This window comes from Palaemon carinicauda, chromosome 1, assembly GCF_036898095.1.
Source record: "Palaemon carinicauda isolate YSFRI2023 chromosome 1, ASM3689809v2, whole genome shotgun sequence".
Taxonomy (NCBI): Eukaryota; Metazoa; Arthropoda; class Malacostraca; order Decapoda; family Palaemonidae; genus Palaemon; species Palaemon carinicauda.
In genome coordinates, this window is record NC_090725.1 from 106,970,581 (window position 1) to 106,983,388 (window position 12,808).

The following is a 12,808-nucleotide window of genomic DNA, read 5'->3' on the forward strand; positions in this document are numbered from 1 at the left end:
ACGCTTTTCCTACTCTCGTTTCATCTAGTGCTCTCCTCACTTCATCTATTGTAATCTCTCTCTCATTCTCATCTCCCATCACTGGCACCTCAACACCTGCAACAGCAAATATATCTGCCTCCCTATTATCCTCAACATTCAGTAAACTTTCAAAATATTCCGCCCATCTTTTCCTTGCCTCCTCTCCTTTAACAACCTTCCATTTCCATCTTTCACCGTCTCTTCAATTCTTGAGCCAGCCTTCCTTACTCTCTTCACTTCTTTCCAAAACTTCTTCTTATTCACTTCATATGAATGGCCTAATCCCTGACCCCACCTCAGGTCAGCTGCCCTCTTTGCCTCACGTACCTTGCGCTTTACTTCCACATTTTTCTCTCCATATTTTTCATACTTCTCTATACTATTCCTCTGCAGCCTTTCTTCAAAAGCCCTCTTTTTCTCTTCCACTTTTACCTTCACTCCTTCATTCCACCATTCACTGCCCTTCCTCATGCTGCCTCCACCAACCTTCTTGCCACACACATCACTTGCAATCCCAACAAAATTTTCTTTTACTAACTTCCACTCCTCATCTAAATTGCCAGTTTCTCTTACTTTCACTTCGTCATATGTCATTTTCAACCTTTCCTGATATTTACTTTTTACCCCCGGTTTTATTAGCTCTTCAACCCTCACTAGCTCCCTTTTACATCCACCTACTCTATTCCCCCACTCTTTTGCTATAACTAATTTTCCTTCCACCAAAAAATGATCAGACATACCGTTAGCCATACCCCTAAACACGTGCACGTCTTTCAGTCTTCCAAACATTCTTTTAGTTATCAACACATAATCCATTAATGCCCTTTCTACTACTCTTCCATTTGCCACTCTTACCCATGTATACTTATTTTTATCTTTCTTTTTAAAAAAGCTATTATCACCATCTCTTGCTCAACACACACATCTACCAGTCTCTCACCACTCTCATTTTCACCTGGTACGCCATACTTCCCAATGACACCTTCTACCTCTCCAGCGCCCACTCTAGCATTCAAGTCACCCATGACAACTACATAATTCCTTCTACCCAGCCCTTCTACACACCTAGTTAATTCATTCCAGAAGTCATTCCGCTCTTCTTCACTTTTCTCACTACCTGGCCCATACGCACTGACAAACGCCCAACATTCCCTACCCAACCTAACCCTTACCCACATTAACCTAGATGATATCTCCTTCCATTCCACTACTTTACCTGTTATCCATTCACTCAGCAATAAAGCCACACCCTCTCTCGCTCTTCCCCTTTCAATCCTAGACACTCTACCAGACATTTCACCAAACATCACTTCACCCTTTCCTTTTATCTTCGTCTCACACAAGGCCAATACATCCATCCTTCTATTCCTAAACATACTTCCAATTTCACATATTTTACTCTCTATCGTACTACATCCACGCACATTCAAACACCCCAAAACTAGAGTGCGGGGAGCAGTCACTCTCCCCCCCAGCTCCATCTCTCTGTCGATGTCTCACAGGATGTAGATACAGGAGAGGGGGTTCCCAGCCCCCTCGTCCCGTCCCTTTTAGTCGCCTCTTATGACACGCAGGGATTACGTTGGCGCTATTCTAATTTTTATATGCCCCCGTGGCTAAATATGATTTATTTGTTTTCTTACACAGTATAGTAATAAAGCAACAATCATCATCATCCATAAGTAATACACTGCAGAACAAAGACCTTAGACATGTCTTTCCACTCGTGTCTGTTTATGGTCTGTCAAATTTCTTACCTCATCAGTCATGTTTTCTTTCCTCTACTTCTTATGCAATCTCTAGGGACCCATCTATTATCTGTCATTCCCATTATATGTTCTGCCCATGTCCATTTCTTTTCCTTATAAATTTTTAAAATATCCTCTACTTTAGTTAGCTCTTGTATCCATGTTGCTTTTTTTCAGTCTTTTATTGTTATTCCCATCATTATTCTTTCCACTGCTGTAACTAGCTTTTGATATAAGATTTTAATAAGATTCCATGTTTCTGATGCATAAGTTCAAACTGGTAGGACCATCTGATTAAATACTCTTCTTTTTAGATGAAGTGGCATTTTACTTTTGACGATCTCATTTTCTTTACTAAAAGCTCTCCATCCCATCCTTATCTTTCTTTTAATTTTGGTCTTGTGGCCAGTTGAAATACTTACTGTCCTAAGTACAAATATTCATTAGCAATATTTAAAGCTTCGTCCATATCTCTTATTTGTTGTGTCTGCATTTTCATTAAACTTCATCTTAGTTTTACTCATATTCATTTTTAGTCTTATGTCCTCCGGCCTTCTTGCTCTAAAAGGGCAGGCATTGGGGATTATCCTTCTTAGGCTGCTACTATATTGCCTCTGGTCAATCTTGACGGTGCAGGAGAAGCTTTTGGCCTAGCAGGTACTGACGAGGAAGACCAAGATATAATAGCCCTGTGGAGGAGGGAGACTTTGCTCCCCTTCCCCAAGTTCTTGGTCACTACTTTGATGTCCTTGAGAGGAAATAAGGACTTTAATCTTACAGAGGAGTTATGGATAAAATTTATCTCCCTCCTCGACACCTGTCTCTAAACAAGTGTCTCTTCAGGAACCAGTTGGCCCACTGGTTAGTAGCATTGCGTGTAAAGAAGTCCATCGCCTTTGTGCCAGCAAGAACCATGTTCTTGAACACTTTCAGCTTCTCGGGGTCAGCCAAGTTTTCGATGGTGGCCAAAAACCCTAGTGTCCGTGACCAGTGGTCCATCCAGGAGGTGGCCTGAAGCATATCTTTTTCCATACTATCCATATTTGGGGCATAACTGACTGGGTCGCCAACTTTTCTAAGTTCGAGGCCTGGGGTTAGGCTGAAACTGTCGAGTTTAAGGGCAGAAGAAATCTATGGCCACGTCGCTCCCCTTAATTAAGAGGAGAGTAAGGAGCTTTGTCAAAGCTGTTACATTGCCTCATGCAAGCCAGTATTAGCAAGAAAGTAGACTGGCTTGCATTCCTTTGTGTCAAGAGCCTTTGGGCTGGCTGTAGCTGGTAGCTCGCTTACAAAGTCATCCAATTCATAATCGTCATTCATCTATAAACCAGAACAGGCGAATTCAAGATAGGATGTCATGTTCAGGTTAAGCCACAGGGAAATGAGACCTAGGAGGATCGACTCTGCCAGATGATAGCTAATGGGACCACAAACGAGCCCCAAAGGGTTATGGCACGCTGGCTTTTGAGTTACCTGGGGAGATGTACTCCCAGGTGAGGACAACCTTACACGCTTGCAAAGGCGTCCGCTGAAGGTCCCCGAATAATCAGCGTGCTCAGAAGGGCTAGGACAGGCATGCCTGTCCTTGCACTGATTGAACTCGCCCTGACGGGTTAGCGGGGAACACTCGCCTGACCGCTATCCTGGGAAATCGGGCAAGCCTGTCCTCACTGGAACTCACCTAGAGGGGTGAGCACACTTGGGGAACGCTCGCTTGTGCGCTACCTTGGGGAGGATGGAAAAGCCTGTCCTCACGCTGAGCGCAATCAAACCTCAAAGGGTGAGCATGCTGGGGTAAAGCTCACCGGAGCATTATCCTGCAGATCCTCAAATGGGAGAGGATCCACTGCAGAGGACGAAGGTCGTCAATGTTAAGACCAAACCGAAAGGGCTCCCTCCTGTCGGCTTTAAAGGGCAAATGCCAACCCAACCCTGGCAGAAACAAAAGGTACTGGACAGTCCTTCAGAGCCCCAGGAATCAACACCTCTAATAACCTGTCTTTCAACAGGGAACCATAAAGTCCTAAGGACGGCCACAGCAGACGCAACGTCTCGTGATGTGGAATTCCCAGGGGAGGAAGGTTTTACCTCCTCATTACGGGAGACAGGAAGAACTTCCTGACACAAGGGTTGCCTGAGAGGTAAACGGCCATTACTCTTACTCGATCGACCACCATAGGCTAAACGAGAAGAGAAGGGAGGGTACCAGGAGAGGGAGGAAGTTATCAGGATTTCTTAGACTTCGAGGAAGACCCCAAAGAAGAATACGTTTTGGACTTCCTCCTCCTGCCATACTGCTCCCACTGGAAGGATGACCACTCCCAACACTCGTGGCTTGGAGTCATCCGTGCAGGGGTGTCCTCTGCACGAAGGGCAAAGTCAGTGAGGATCTGTCTCCATCACTGACATAAACGTGCTGCTTTTGCAAGGACACACCAGCATGCCAGAAACCTTAAGGTTCACCTCACCACTCAAGTCTGAAAAGGAAAATAAATTATAAAAATGTTTGGGAAACTCAATTCCTGAGCATGAAAGAGAATGTCCACTCTCAACCAAGGCTAAAATCAAAATTTGTTTGTTGTGAGCGAGTGGGGGACCAGTACCCATTGTTAACAACCGGACTGATTGTTGACACCCTGTTAAAGTTTTTATTAGCAGTGTTTTATTTTGTGCTATTTTCTATTTCTCATGTAAAGAGCAAGGGTTTTATTTGTGTCGGAACAAAATCTTTCTTTTTTAATCAGGTTATATTGGATTCCAGATTTAGCCTTTTAACAGCAAGCCTTGTAGGTCAGACAGCATTCAAACCTCTAAAAATGTGAATATATATCAAATTGATTTGCAATGGCATTCTTTAATAATGTGCATTGGGAGTCAGGAGGATAGAGAAACTCCGAAAGCTGTTATTTTATGGTAGTTTATGAAATCTTATGAAAAACTTAGCAATAACTCGCCCCAAGGGTTAACCTATTTTACATTAACAAATAATTGCATACAGGGAATTGATTAATACACAATAAATATAAATGATATTTATTACAACTGATGACTACATATGCCTAAAAAAAGTTTGTCTAATATTACTAATATTATAAAGGAGAAAAGTTAATGATGAAGTATCTTTTTACCATCCAGGAGTAGTATTTGCAAGACGACGCATTCTCCTGCAAAATAAAAAATATGTTTCAATGAAAGGTTCAGACAAAAAATCAGATTTTCATATACATATATGACAAATTTGGAAGTAATTTGTATTTTTCCTAACAATACAAACCTGAGCTTTCTTCTATAGAAAAATGTTTTCAGCGTAGCTGGATTCTAGCGATGTTTAATGCAAGGTGTCAACAATCCTCCTCAAGTGGGTATAGTGATGGGTAGTATGACCACCCCACTCACACACTCACCCAGTGGGTTGTGTCACTTGATTGTTGGCAAGACTTCTTGGAGGATAGGTGATAGTGAGCCAAGTATGAGTAAAGAGCATTAGTGAAACGCATCAAATCCGGGGAAGGAAAGAATATATACTCCCTTGAGAGTTGGTATCTGCTACCCACCCACTCAAGGCGCTCTTCTGCTCTGGCCCTACCGGTACCCAAAGGACCCCTGTGCTACGACCAAAAGGTCTTCAGCTGCCATTAGAGAGATTGAATGCAAAGACAGTACCAGAAGCTCCAGGTAGGTCAGGTGGCCCAACAGGCGCAAAACTTGCTTGTAGCAAGTCTTGCGAAAGGAAAGTTTGTGTTGCTTCCTTGAGCCTATCTATTCTCCTTTGGGAAGAAAAAACTTTGCCTTTTGGTTGTTTATCTGTATCCCATGGTATACCTGTTTTTCTGTGCTGGCTACGGAGGAAACTTTATTGAATTTATAACGATCCCCAGATTATGACAAAAAGCGAGAAGCCTATCTTGATGTAGAAGGGTCTCCACCAAGTCTGTGAGAATCAACCAACCATCCAGATAACAAGACAACGAATGCCATTGTCATGGGCAAAGAACGAGACTACGTGAACACTTGAGGTGCTGCGGACAGGCTGAAGTACAGTACTTTGAACATGTAATTCCGTTTGTGTAGAATGAATCTCGGGTACTCGTTTGACGCACGATGGATTGGGATCTGGAAGTACGTGTCTTTGAGATCCAGTGTGATCACGAAGCCCTTCGCTCTGACTGCCTATCTGACCATTTCTGTCATCTCCATCTTAAATGAAGTCTGATGGACTAACTTGTTCAGATCAGTGAGGTTGATGACTGGTTTTTCAGCCTCCATACATCTCTACAAGAAAGAGTCGACTGTAGAAGCCTGGGAACCCATCAAGGACCTCTTGGAGAGTGCCCTTCTCCAACAAGGTCTAGACTTCTGCCTGATGGGCGAGATCTTTCACTGATCCCTTCGCAAAGCAATACAACATCACTGGATGTTGTGTCAAAGGAGAGAGTGAATGGGACATGATACCCCACGCTGAGGACTGAGACCATTCACGGTTCTGCCCCAAGGATATCCCCGCTCTGACATCAGGGCTTGGGCTGGAGGCTTGGGCACCCGTCAATGGGCTGAGCGGCCACATCTTTCACCTCTGTCCCTAGTGCCATTTCCAGGAAAGGGCTGTGGCATTGGACTGCCCTGAAGCAACTGACACTTTCTTGTGCTCTTGATGGGGACACAGGATGACCTTGGAGCAGATGGTGCTGAAGAGTAGCAGTGAGATATCACCGCCCTGTGAAGTAAGGAGTCTAAACGTGCCTTCCTTCAGCGCTTTGCAACCGTGTCAACATCTCCTGAGCTGAACAAGGAAGGACCCTCCATTGACAAGTTACGTAACTTGAGTGCTTCTCTCTGGCACCTGCCAGTGGAACTTTGAAATGACGGTCTTGTTGTTTCCAAATCCAATTTGCCCAATGATAGGTTATGTTGTGACTGAGAAACTCGACAGCTTTTGCTTCAGAGAGCAAAAAGGTATTCATTGCCTTCTTCTTGACTAAATCGGCCAAATTCTTATTAGCGATCAGATAACCAACTGAGCCAGCCCAGTAGTCGATCCATAAAGCGACCTGCAAAGAAGCTTTTGCATCCTGCGACGACAAGTTGCTAGCCCTGAGAGAGTTACTCATCTCAGCGATTTGGGAGATGACTTTCTTCCTGGCACCCTTCACCAACCTAAACTAGGTAGCTCAATCCTTGTCTTCAAGGGGCCTGGCAGAAGTAGTCAAGGATTGTATGCAACCCATCAATTTTTCTTACATAGCCCAACACAAGTATGAAGGAATGGTGCAACTCTCTCTGATCAATGGTAGACATTTTAGCACTAGCTGGTTGAGGTAGTACACTGTCTGAGTAGTCAGATTCTATGTCTTTTGACTCTTCTAGCTCCAGACTTACACCCATAGGAGCCTAGGTTGGGTCGAGTTCATCAACAACTACCCCGTAAGAGGCACAAGGCCTAGAGGAGAGGTTCTGTGGCGTAGATAATGACGAGATACGTACCGAACTGACAGTACCCTTCTGTTGTTTTGGTACATCAAGAACTTCTGAAACTCGGTTTTTCAGAAGGGTTTTCCTATCCTTCCGCTCCTGGGGCTTAGCTGCAAAAGAGGCGAGAAGACTAGGAGTCCCCTTCCAAGGAGCCACTGGCACCGGGGACGAAGCAGTTGGTTCAGTACGCATGAACTCGACCGGCAACAGCCGGTAGTTGTCTATAAACGAGACCTCCCTAAGAGACCTCGAACCTTTCTAGTTCTCATACAAACCTTTGACTGATTACTCAAGTACGAGCTGGAATCAGTTGTTAAAGTTGGATAACAAACACCTATCCTACTGGTTAAGGGTGGTCCTCTCTTGTGGAGAACCTTCACTTTATACTTCAGCTGCTGTCTGCTATGAATGTTCAGACAGCTCCTGTCAAACTTATTAATTTTTTCAGGAAGTGAATTTTGGTTGTTAATTGTGGAATAGAAGCAAGAAGCTCATTGTCAGGGAAGGGGTGGAATCAGAAGCTGGTTGGTCTAGCCAGCTGTAGATATACACTCCCTCTGTACTCGTGGAAACTGTTCGCAGGCATCCCTGTGTGCTTAGTATAGGTCATGGTCTATTGACGCAGTGATGGACCTTCGCCCTGAGCGGAGGAAGCGAGCAAGGCGTTCGTGGGAGTTGGATTGGGTAACGCCCAAGAAAACTCTGGTGGGATCTTTTTGCAAGCCGCAGGAGTCTGGAGTATTCAGATCTATGTGAGTTTTCATGTTTGCATGGGTGGGGAACCCCTAATGTTTACAGCTTTCTTAGTGGCTAGAACTCCTCACCCTTTCCTGTTGAGCATTCTGCTGATGACGAGTTGACCTAAGGAAGTCGTAGCTTTCATAGGTCTTTCAGGTAGATCTTCCATTGCCAGGGGGAGTTGTTAGCTCAGGCTACTTCTACGCAGCACCTCCCATGCTAATAGGAGTAGCCCCACCTTCCTTCCAGGTTATTGGACTTCTGCACCTTTTATCATCACGCCCCGCTACTCTTTAGATGGGATGGCACCTTGCACGGCCGTACTTGAGCCCGAGGGGACTTTGGTAGGTTAAGAATGTATGGTGGATCGCTTGTTCCTGTACTCAATCTCTCTGCCTTGACCCAAGTCAAAGATTCTGAAGACCACCTTTCCCCGACTGCCTTTCTAAATTTATTTGACTAAACAATAAGCAGACCACTAGATAACCTTATGCTTGTGGTTGGTGCATACTATGGTCTAATGGCCAATGTGTCTTATGACATTAATAAATATTTGCAAGAACTGCTATAAGAAATGGCAGTTTAGTAGTCAAAATGAAAGCTGTAGGTTATAGTCAGTATACTGATGAAAGCTTTTTCATGGCAGCTATTTTGTAAAAATACAAGATGATTGCCATATGCAATTTTGGGGTAAATGGGAAAATTTTTCTGATTGCACATATTATAACGTTTCAGAAAACGTTTAGTTTTTATACTGCATAAAAATCAAACTAAAGTTAAAATCCAAACAAAATGAACCTGACTAATAACAGAGGAACTATAAACAAACGGCCTTCTTTTAAGCATATAGAAAAACAATAATGTGGCACACAAGCTTCACAAAGCCCCATGTACTACTCTCACCAACATACAAAGCAACCCTAATTAAAATTTAAATAAGATAAAACCTCCCAAAAAAATCCAAATTCAGTAATGGGGTCAAGTCCAATAAACCGTCTTATAAGTGTATATTTTGGGTAACGTCGATGCCGAGACAGATTTGAGAACAAAGCAATAGGAACATCAAGAGAGATTTATAGAAATTCGAGGTTATGTACTCAATGTTGACCATTTCTCACCAAGTATTGAAAAGGTTTTTTTTTTCTTTTTCTTTTATTAAAATCATGAATAAGATAAAGAAAAACACTGATAACTAACCTGGTATTTCTGTCCTGGTCTCTTATTTTCTTCTCCATTTCAGCATCTGTGAGGGTTTCTAGGAATGGAGACCACTGATCTGCCTCACTCTGAGATCGGAATGGTACTTCAACACATGGTAGTGGTGCTTCACTGTAGAAGAGAAAAAGCATAACCATAGACATTAATGAATCAGTATTTTCTAGGACTATGAAAGCTACTTCAAAACATTTCTTTCAGATAATAAGTTTGCCCCAACAAAATTATCCATTAATTGAATCAATTTAATTTTAACTTTCAGTGCCATCATTTGTTTTCTGATTAGTCTTAGGAATTCCAATACTCAGCTCCAATCTTAATACAACTTGAATAAAATCATATAAATCTGTTTGAGGAAAAATATTATTTTCCTGAGAGATGAAATCATGTACATTTTTATGATTTTTTATCATAAAAATTATTGGCATTTATTTGTAAAGGTATGTTTACCAAAATTACAAAACATCTGCTTATTTGATTGTATAGTCATGCTTGTGTATGTTGCAATTATACTTTTCTGCTTTTTTGGAAAGAGAGAGAGATGTATTTTTTCATGACTTTTGTATTAGTTTAATTACATCAATGAGTGATTATATCTTATCTGATCTTTTTTCTTACCAGCTAATGACTGTGCACAGTTTTTCTATTAACTAATCTGATTTATTGTTATATCTGACAAATTCATTGCTTCTTTATTATCATCATTACATACAGCATATTTCGTATCGTAATTAGAATTTTACAGTTTGTATATAACAAATAACATATGAAACAAGAAATTTACATACAAAGAGGGTATTCTAGGATCTTATGCAACGAATGTTTACAACATAGAAGGCAGCACAAATTTTGTTTTCGACTATAGATTAGGACTACAGATAAATGCGCTGACCCTCATATACAAGTGGCGAGTGCCTCAATTTACACAATTATTTGAAAAACACTATATTTCAGAATTAGAATCCTTTGTTGGAAAAGGGTAGATAAGATCTTCAAAGCAATTTGAATGATTAACCCTTTTACCCCCAGGCTATTTGGAACTTTCCAACCCTTAACCCCCAGGCTTTTTGTAAAGTTATCAAAAATATGCAAAAAAAAATGTAAATAGCAGTTTTTTGCAAGGATGTACCAGTATGTCCATGGGGGCAAAGGGATGAGTTTTGTGAAACGTACCAGTACGTCCATTGCGGGTAAAAGGGTTAAAATTTATGCAAGAAGAGAGGTGGTTCACTGTTTCCACATAAGACTGAGCAATTTGGTGAATATATGAAGACTTCACACCAAAGTCACAGGACTCTTAAGACTTCAAAAAAGCTTCAGATCCTGATCTATATATTGGGCTACTGTAATCTATCTTGAATAAGACTAATGATTTATAGATCATCAGTATAGTTTATCTCCTTGCACCTCATATTATATGAGATAATTTCATTATCAGGTTGTGGGTATTATTATATTAAGACTTGATATAATATACATATGCTTTTCAATTGATGTGGGCATTTAGTCCACAAAATTTTACCTTGTTTTGGAACCGGATTTGAGTATTACCCATCATCATCATCTCCTACGCCTATTGGCGCAAATAGACGTAGGAGGAGATGATGCATATTTAGGCCTTGGCATTATTTCTATACACTACTTTTGTAAAACATAATTGCTTGATTTTTTCCATACAGAAAGTTTAAACCCAACGGACACAGTTCTAACTCGCATTTCTCGAGAGGCGTTATTAAGGATTCTTTGCAAGTGAAGAAGATTATTTGAAAAACAGCATATTGCAAATTCATCCACATAAAGGCTATTTATACTCTGTAGCATTTGAGCAACTATATCATTAATTACCAATGCAAAAGGAGTCCTACTCAAAACACTACCTTGGAGTTCACAAAGATTCTGAATGAGTATTGTCTATGAGTTTGAAATGTTAATTCACCAATAAAATTTTTAATTAGGAAAGTGTCCCCAAAACCATAATGATGCAAGGATTTTAGTGCAGTATTGAGTGCCTCGTAGTATAAGTCTTCATGTGCCTCCGGAATATTTAAAATATAAATACAGTGAATTGCTTTTGTTCAAAACCTCTGTATATGATATGTCATTTTCCAAGTGTGGAACAGAGTCCAAAGAGGACCGCTTCTGTTTGTGAGCCACACTGCAAATGTGATACAGTGTTACAATGTAAGCACCAATTTAGTCTACAATTTAAAATTTTTCCCTGTATTTTGCAAAATAAACTGATAAATGAAATTGATATGTAATTATTTGTATTATTTTGATCCTTCCCGGACTTGGGTATTTGTACTACTATTGATGCTTTGGAAATCAATGTTTGGTTCAGATCTCTTATAGAATTTAATTATCTTTCCCAGGGGCCATTGAACTACAATTTGAAAATGCCAATTCAAGCTCCTCTTGCATAAATCTTTTATTGAGTAAATGTCTTCAGTGTATCAAAACTTAATGGAGTTCTTTTTTCTCTTCTTTAGATGGATGAAAAGTAACCCCCCCCCCCCATTATTAATTCTGCACGTTTTTATTATTGTTCCAATATTTAAAATTTTCTCTATCATCATGAATAATGAGCTTATGCATTATTGTATACTCTAAGAAGCCTGCTTACAATAGGCATTAATTTTTCAGAATTTCTACCACAACTGTATTGAAGTATTTTCTGATATGCTAGAGACATACTTTTGCAACAAGATGATCTTACCTTTTGTTCCTTCTTTTCTAATTTTAACAATCTTATAAGGTTTCAATACACTGACAATGGCTATATCAAAGAGTTTGCTTTACTGCCTAACAATAGGGGGCTGGTATTCAGGTTTTTAAATATCACAAATTTTAAGTAATTTGTATTTTTCCTAACAGTACTTACCTCGAAATACTTTCTTAGGAGTATCTGGGATTCTCCTCCCAACCGACCAGAATTTTGTGTAGTTTCTCCTATCCCTGTTTTCTATAATGGGTCCCTCTGTGGCGGATGAATACTCGCACTGAGGCGACCCGGGTCAGCAAGAGCGCGTGGCCAGGTCTCGGTTACCAGTAAGTTTTTGATAGATATGGTATCAAAGTCCTGTAAGACACTCGGGGAAGGATGGGCGGGCCATAACTCGAAAGTAGTTCGAGGTAAGTACTGTTAGGAAAAATACAAGTTACTTCAAATTTGTGATTTGTTCCATCACGGAGTACCTACCTCGAACTACTTTCTTAGGAGACTTATACTTTAGGAGGCGGGGGTGGTCTTACGGACCGAGAGACCTGCTTTATAATAAAGATTGAACCTAGATAGGAGGCTAGGTTCTTCTGACCAATAACGGGATATGAGACTTGGGGAGAACTATGCAAAAAACTATTTAGTGTCTAAGTAACTCACCTCTGTACGGACATGGACGTCTCCACTGAACGTTTCACACATGGGAGGTATAAGGAAAAAGGGAATGGAGAGGGAAAAGTAAGGAAGAAACTTTTGTCGCTTGGAATTACTTTCCACGGGCTTCCCCGGGTTTTCAACCTTAAATCTTTTGGAGCGCAGAAATGACCGGGCCAATTGAGAAGCAGTCCAGAGACTTCCTGGTACAGTCCTTCAGGTAGTGGGCAGTAAAGGTGGACTG

At 41.1% G+C, this 12,808-nt stretch overlaps 1 protein-coding gene and 1 long non-coding RNA gene across 3 annotated transcripts in view; one reads left to right on the forward strand and one right to left on the reverse strand.

Annotated features, from left to right (window-relative positions):
• LOC137650784 (uncharacterized) overlaps positions 1–11,445 on the forward strand; it is a 155,442-nt gene extending 143,997 nt beyond the window's left edge. Inside the window, exon 3 of the long non-coding RNA XR_011046057.1 lies at positions 9,217–11,445. This is a non-coding gene — a long non-coding RNA (uncharacterized lncRNA). The remainder of the gene's footprint in view (positions 1–9,216) is intronic.
• The window catches only part of Snr1 (SWI/SNF related, matrix associated, actin dependent regulator of chromatin, subfamily b, member 1), a 582,028-nt gene that overhangs the window by 401,336 nt on the left and 167,884 nt on the right, over positions 1–12,808 (reverse strand). Inside the window, exons 8-9 of one of the 2 annotated variants that reach the window (XM_068383913.1) lie at positions 9,174–9,305; positions 4,853–4,933 (exon numbers count right to left, since the gene is read on the reverse strand). In XM_068383913.1, coding sequence (XP_068240014.1) covers positions 4,894–4,933; positions 9,174–9,305 — 172 coding nt within the window. In that variant the 3' untranslated portion in view covers positions 4,853–4,893. Of the gene's footprint in view, positions 1–4,788; positions 4,934–9,173; positions 9,306–12,808 lie in introns of those variants that run through there. The other variant, XM_068383908.1, reaches the window with a different exon arrangement.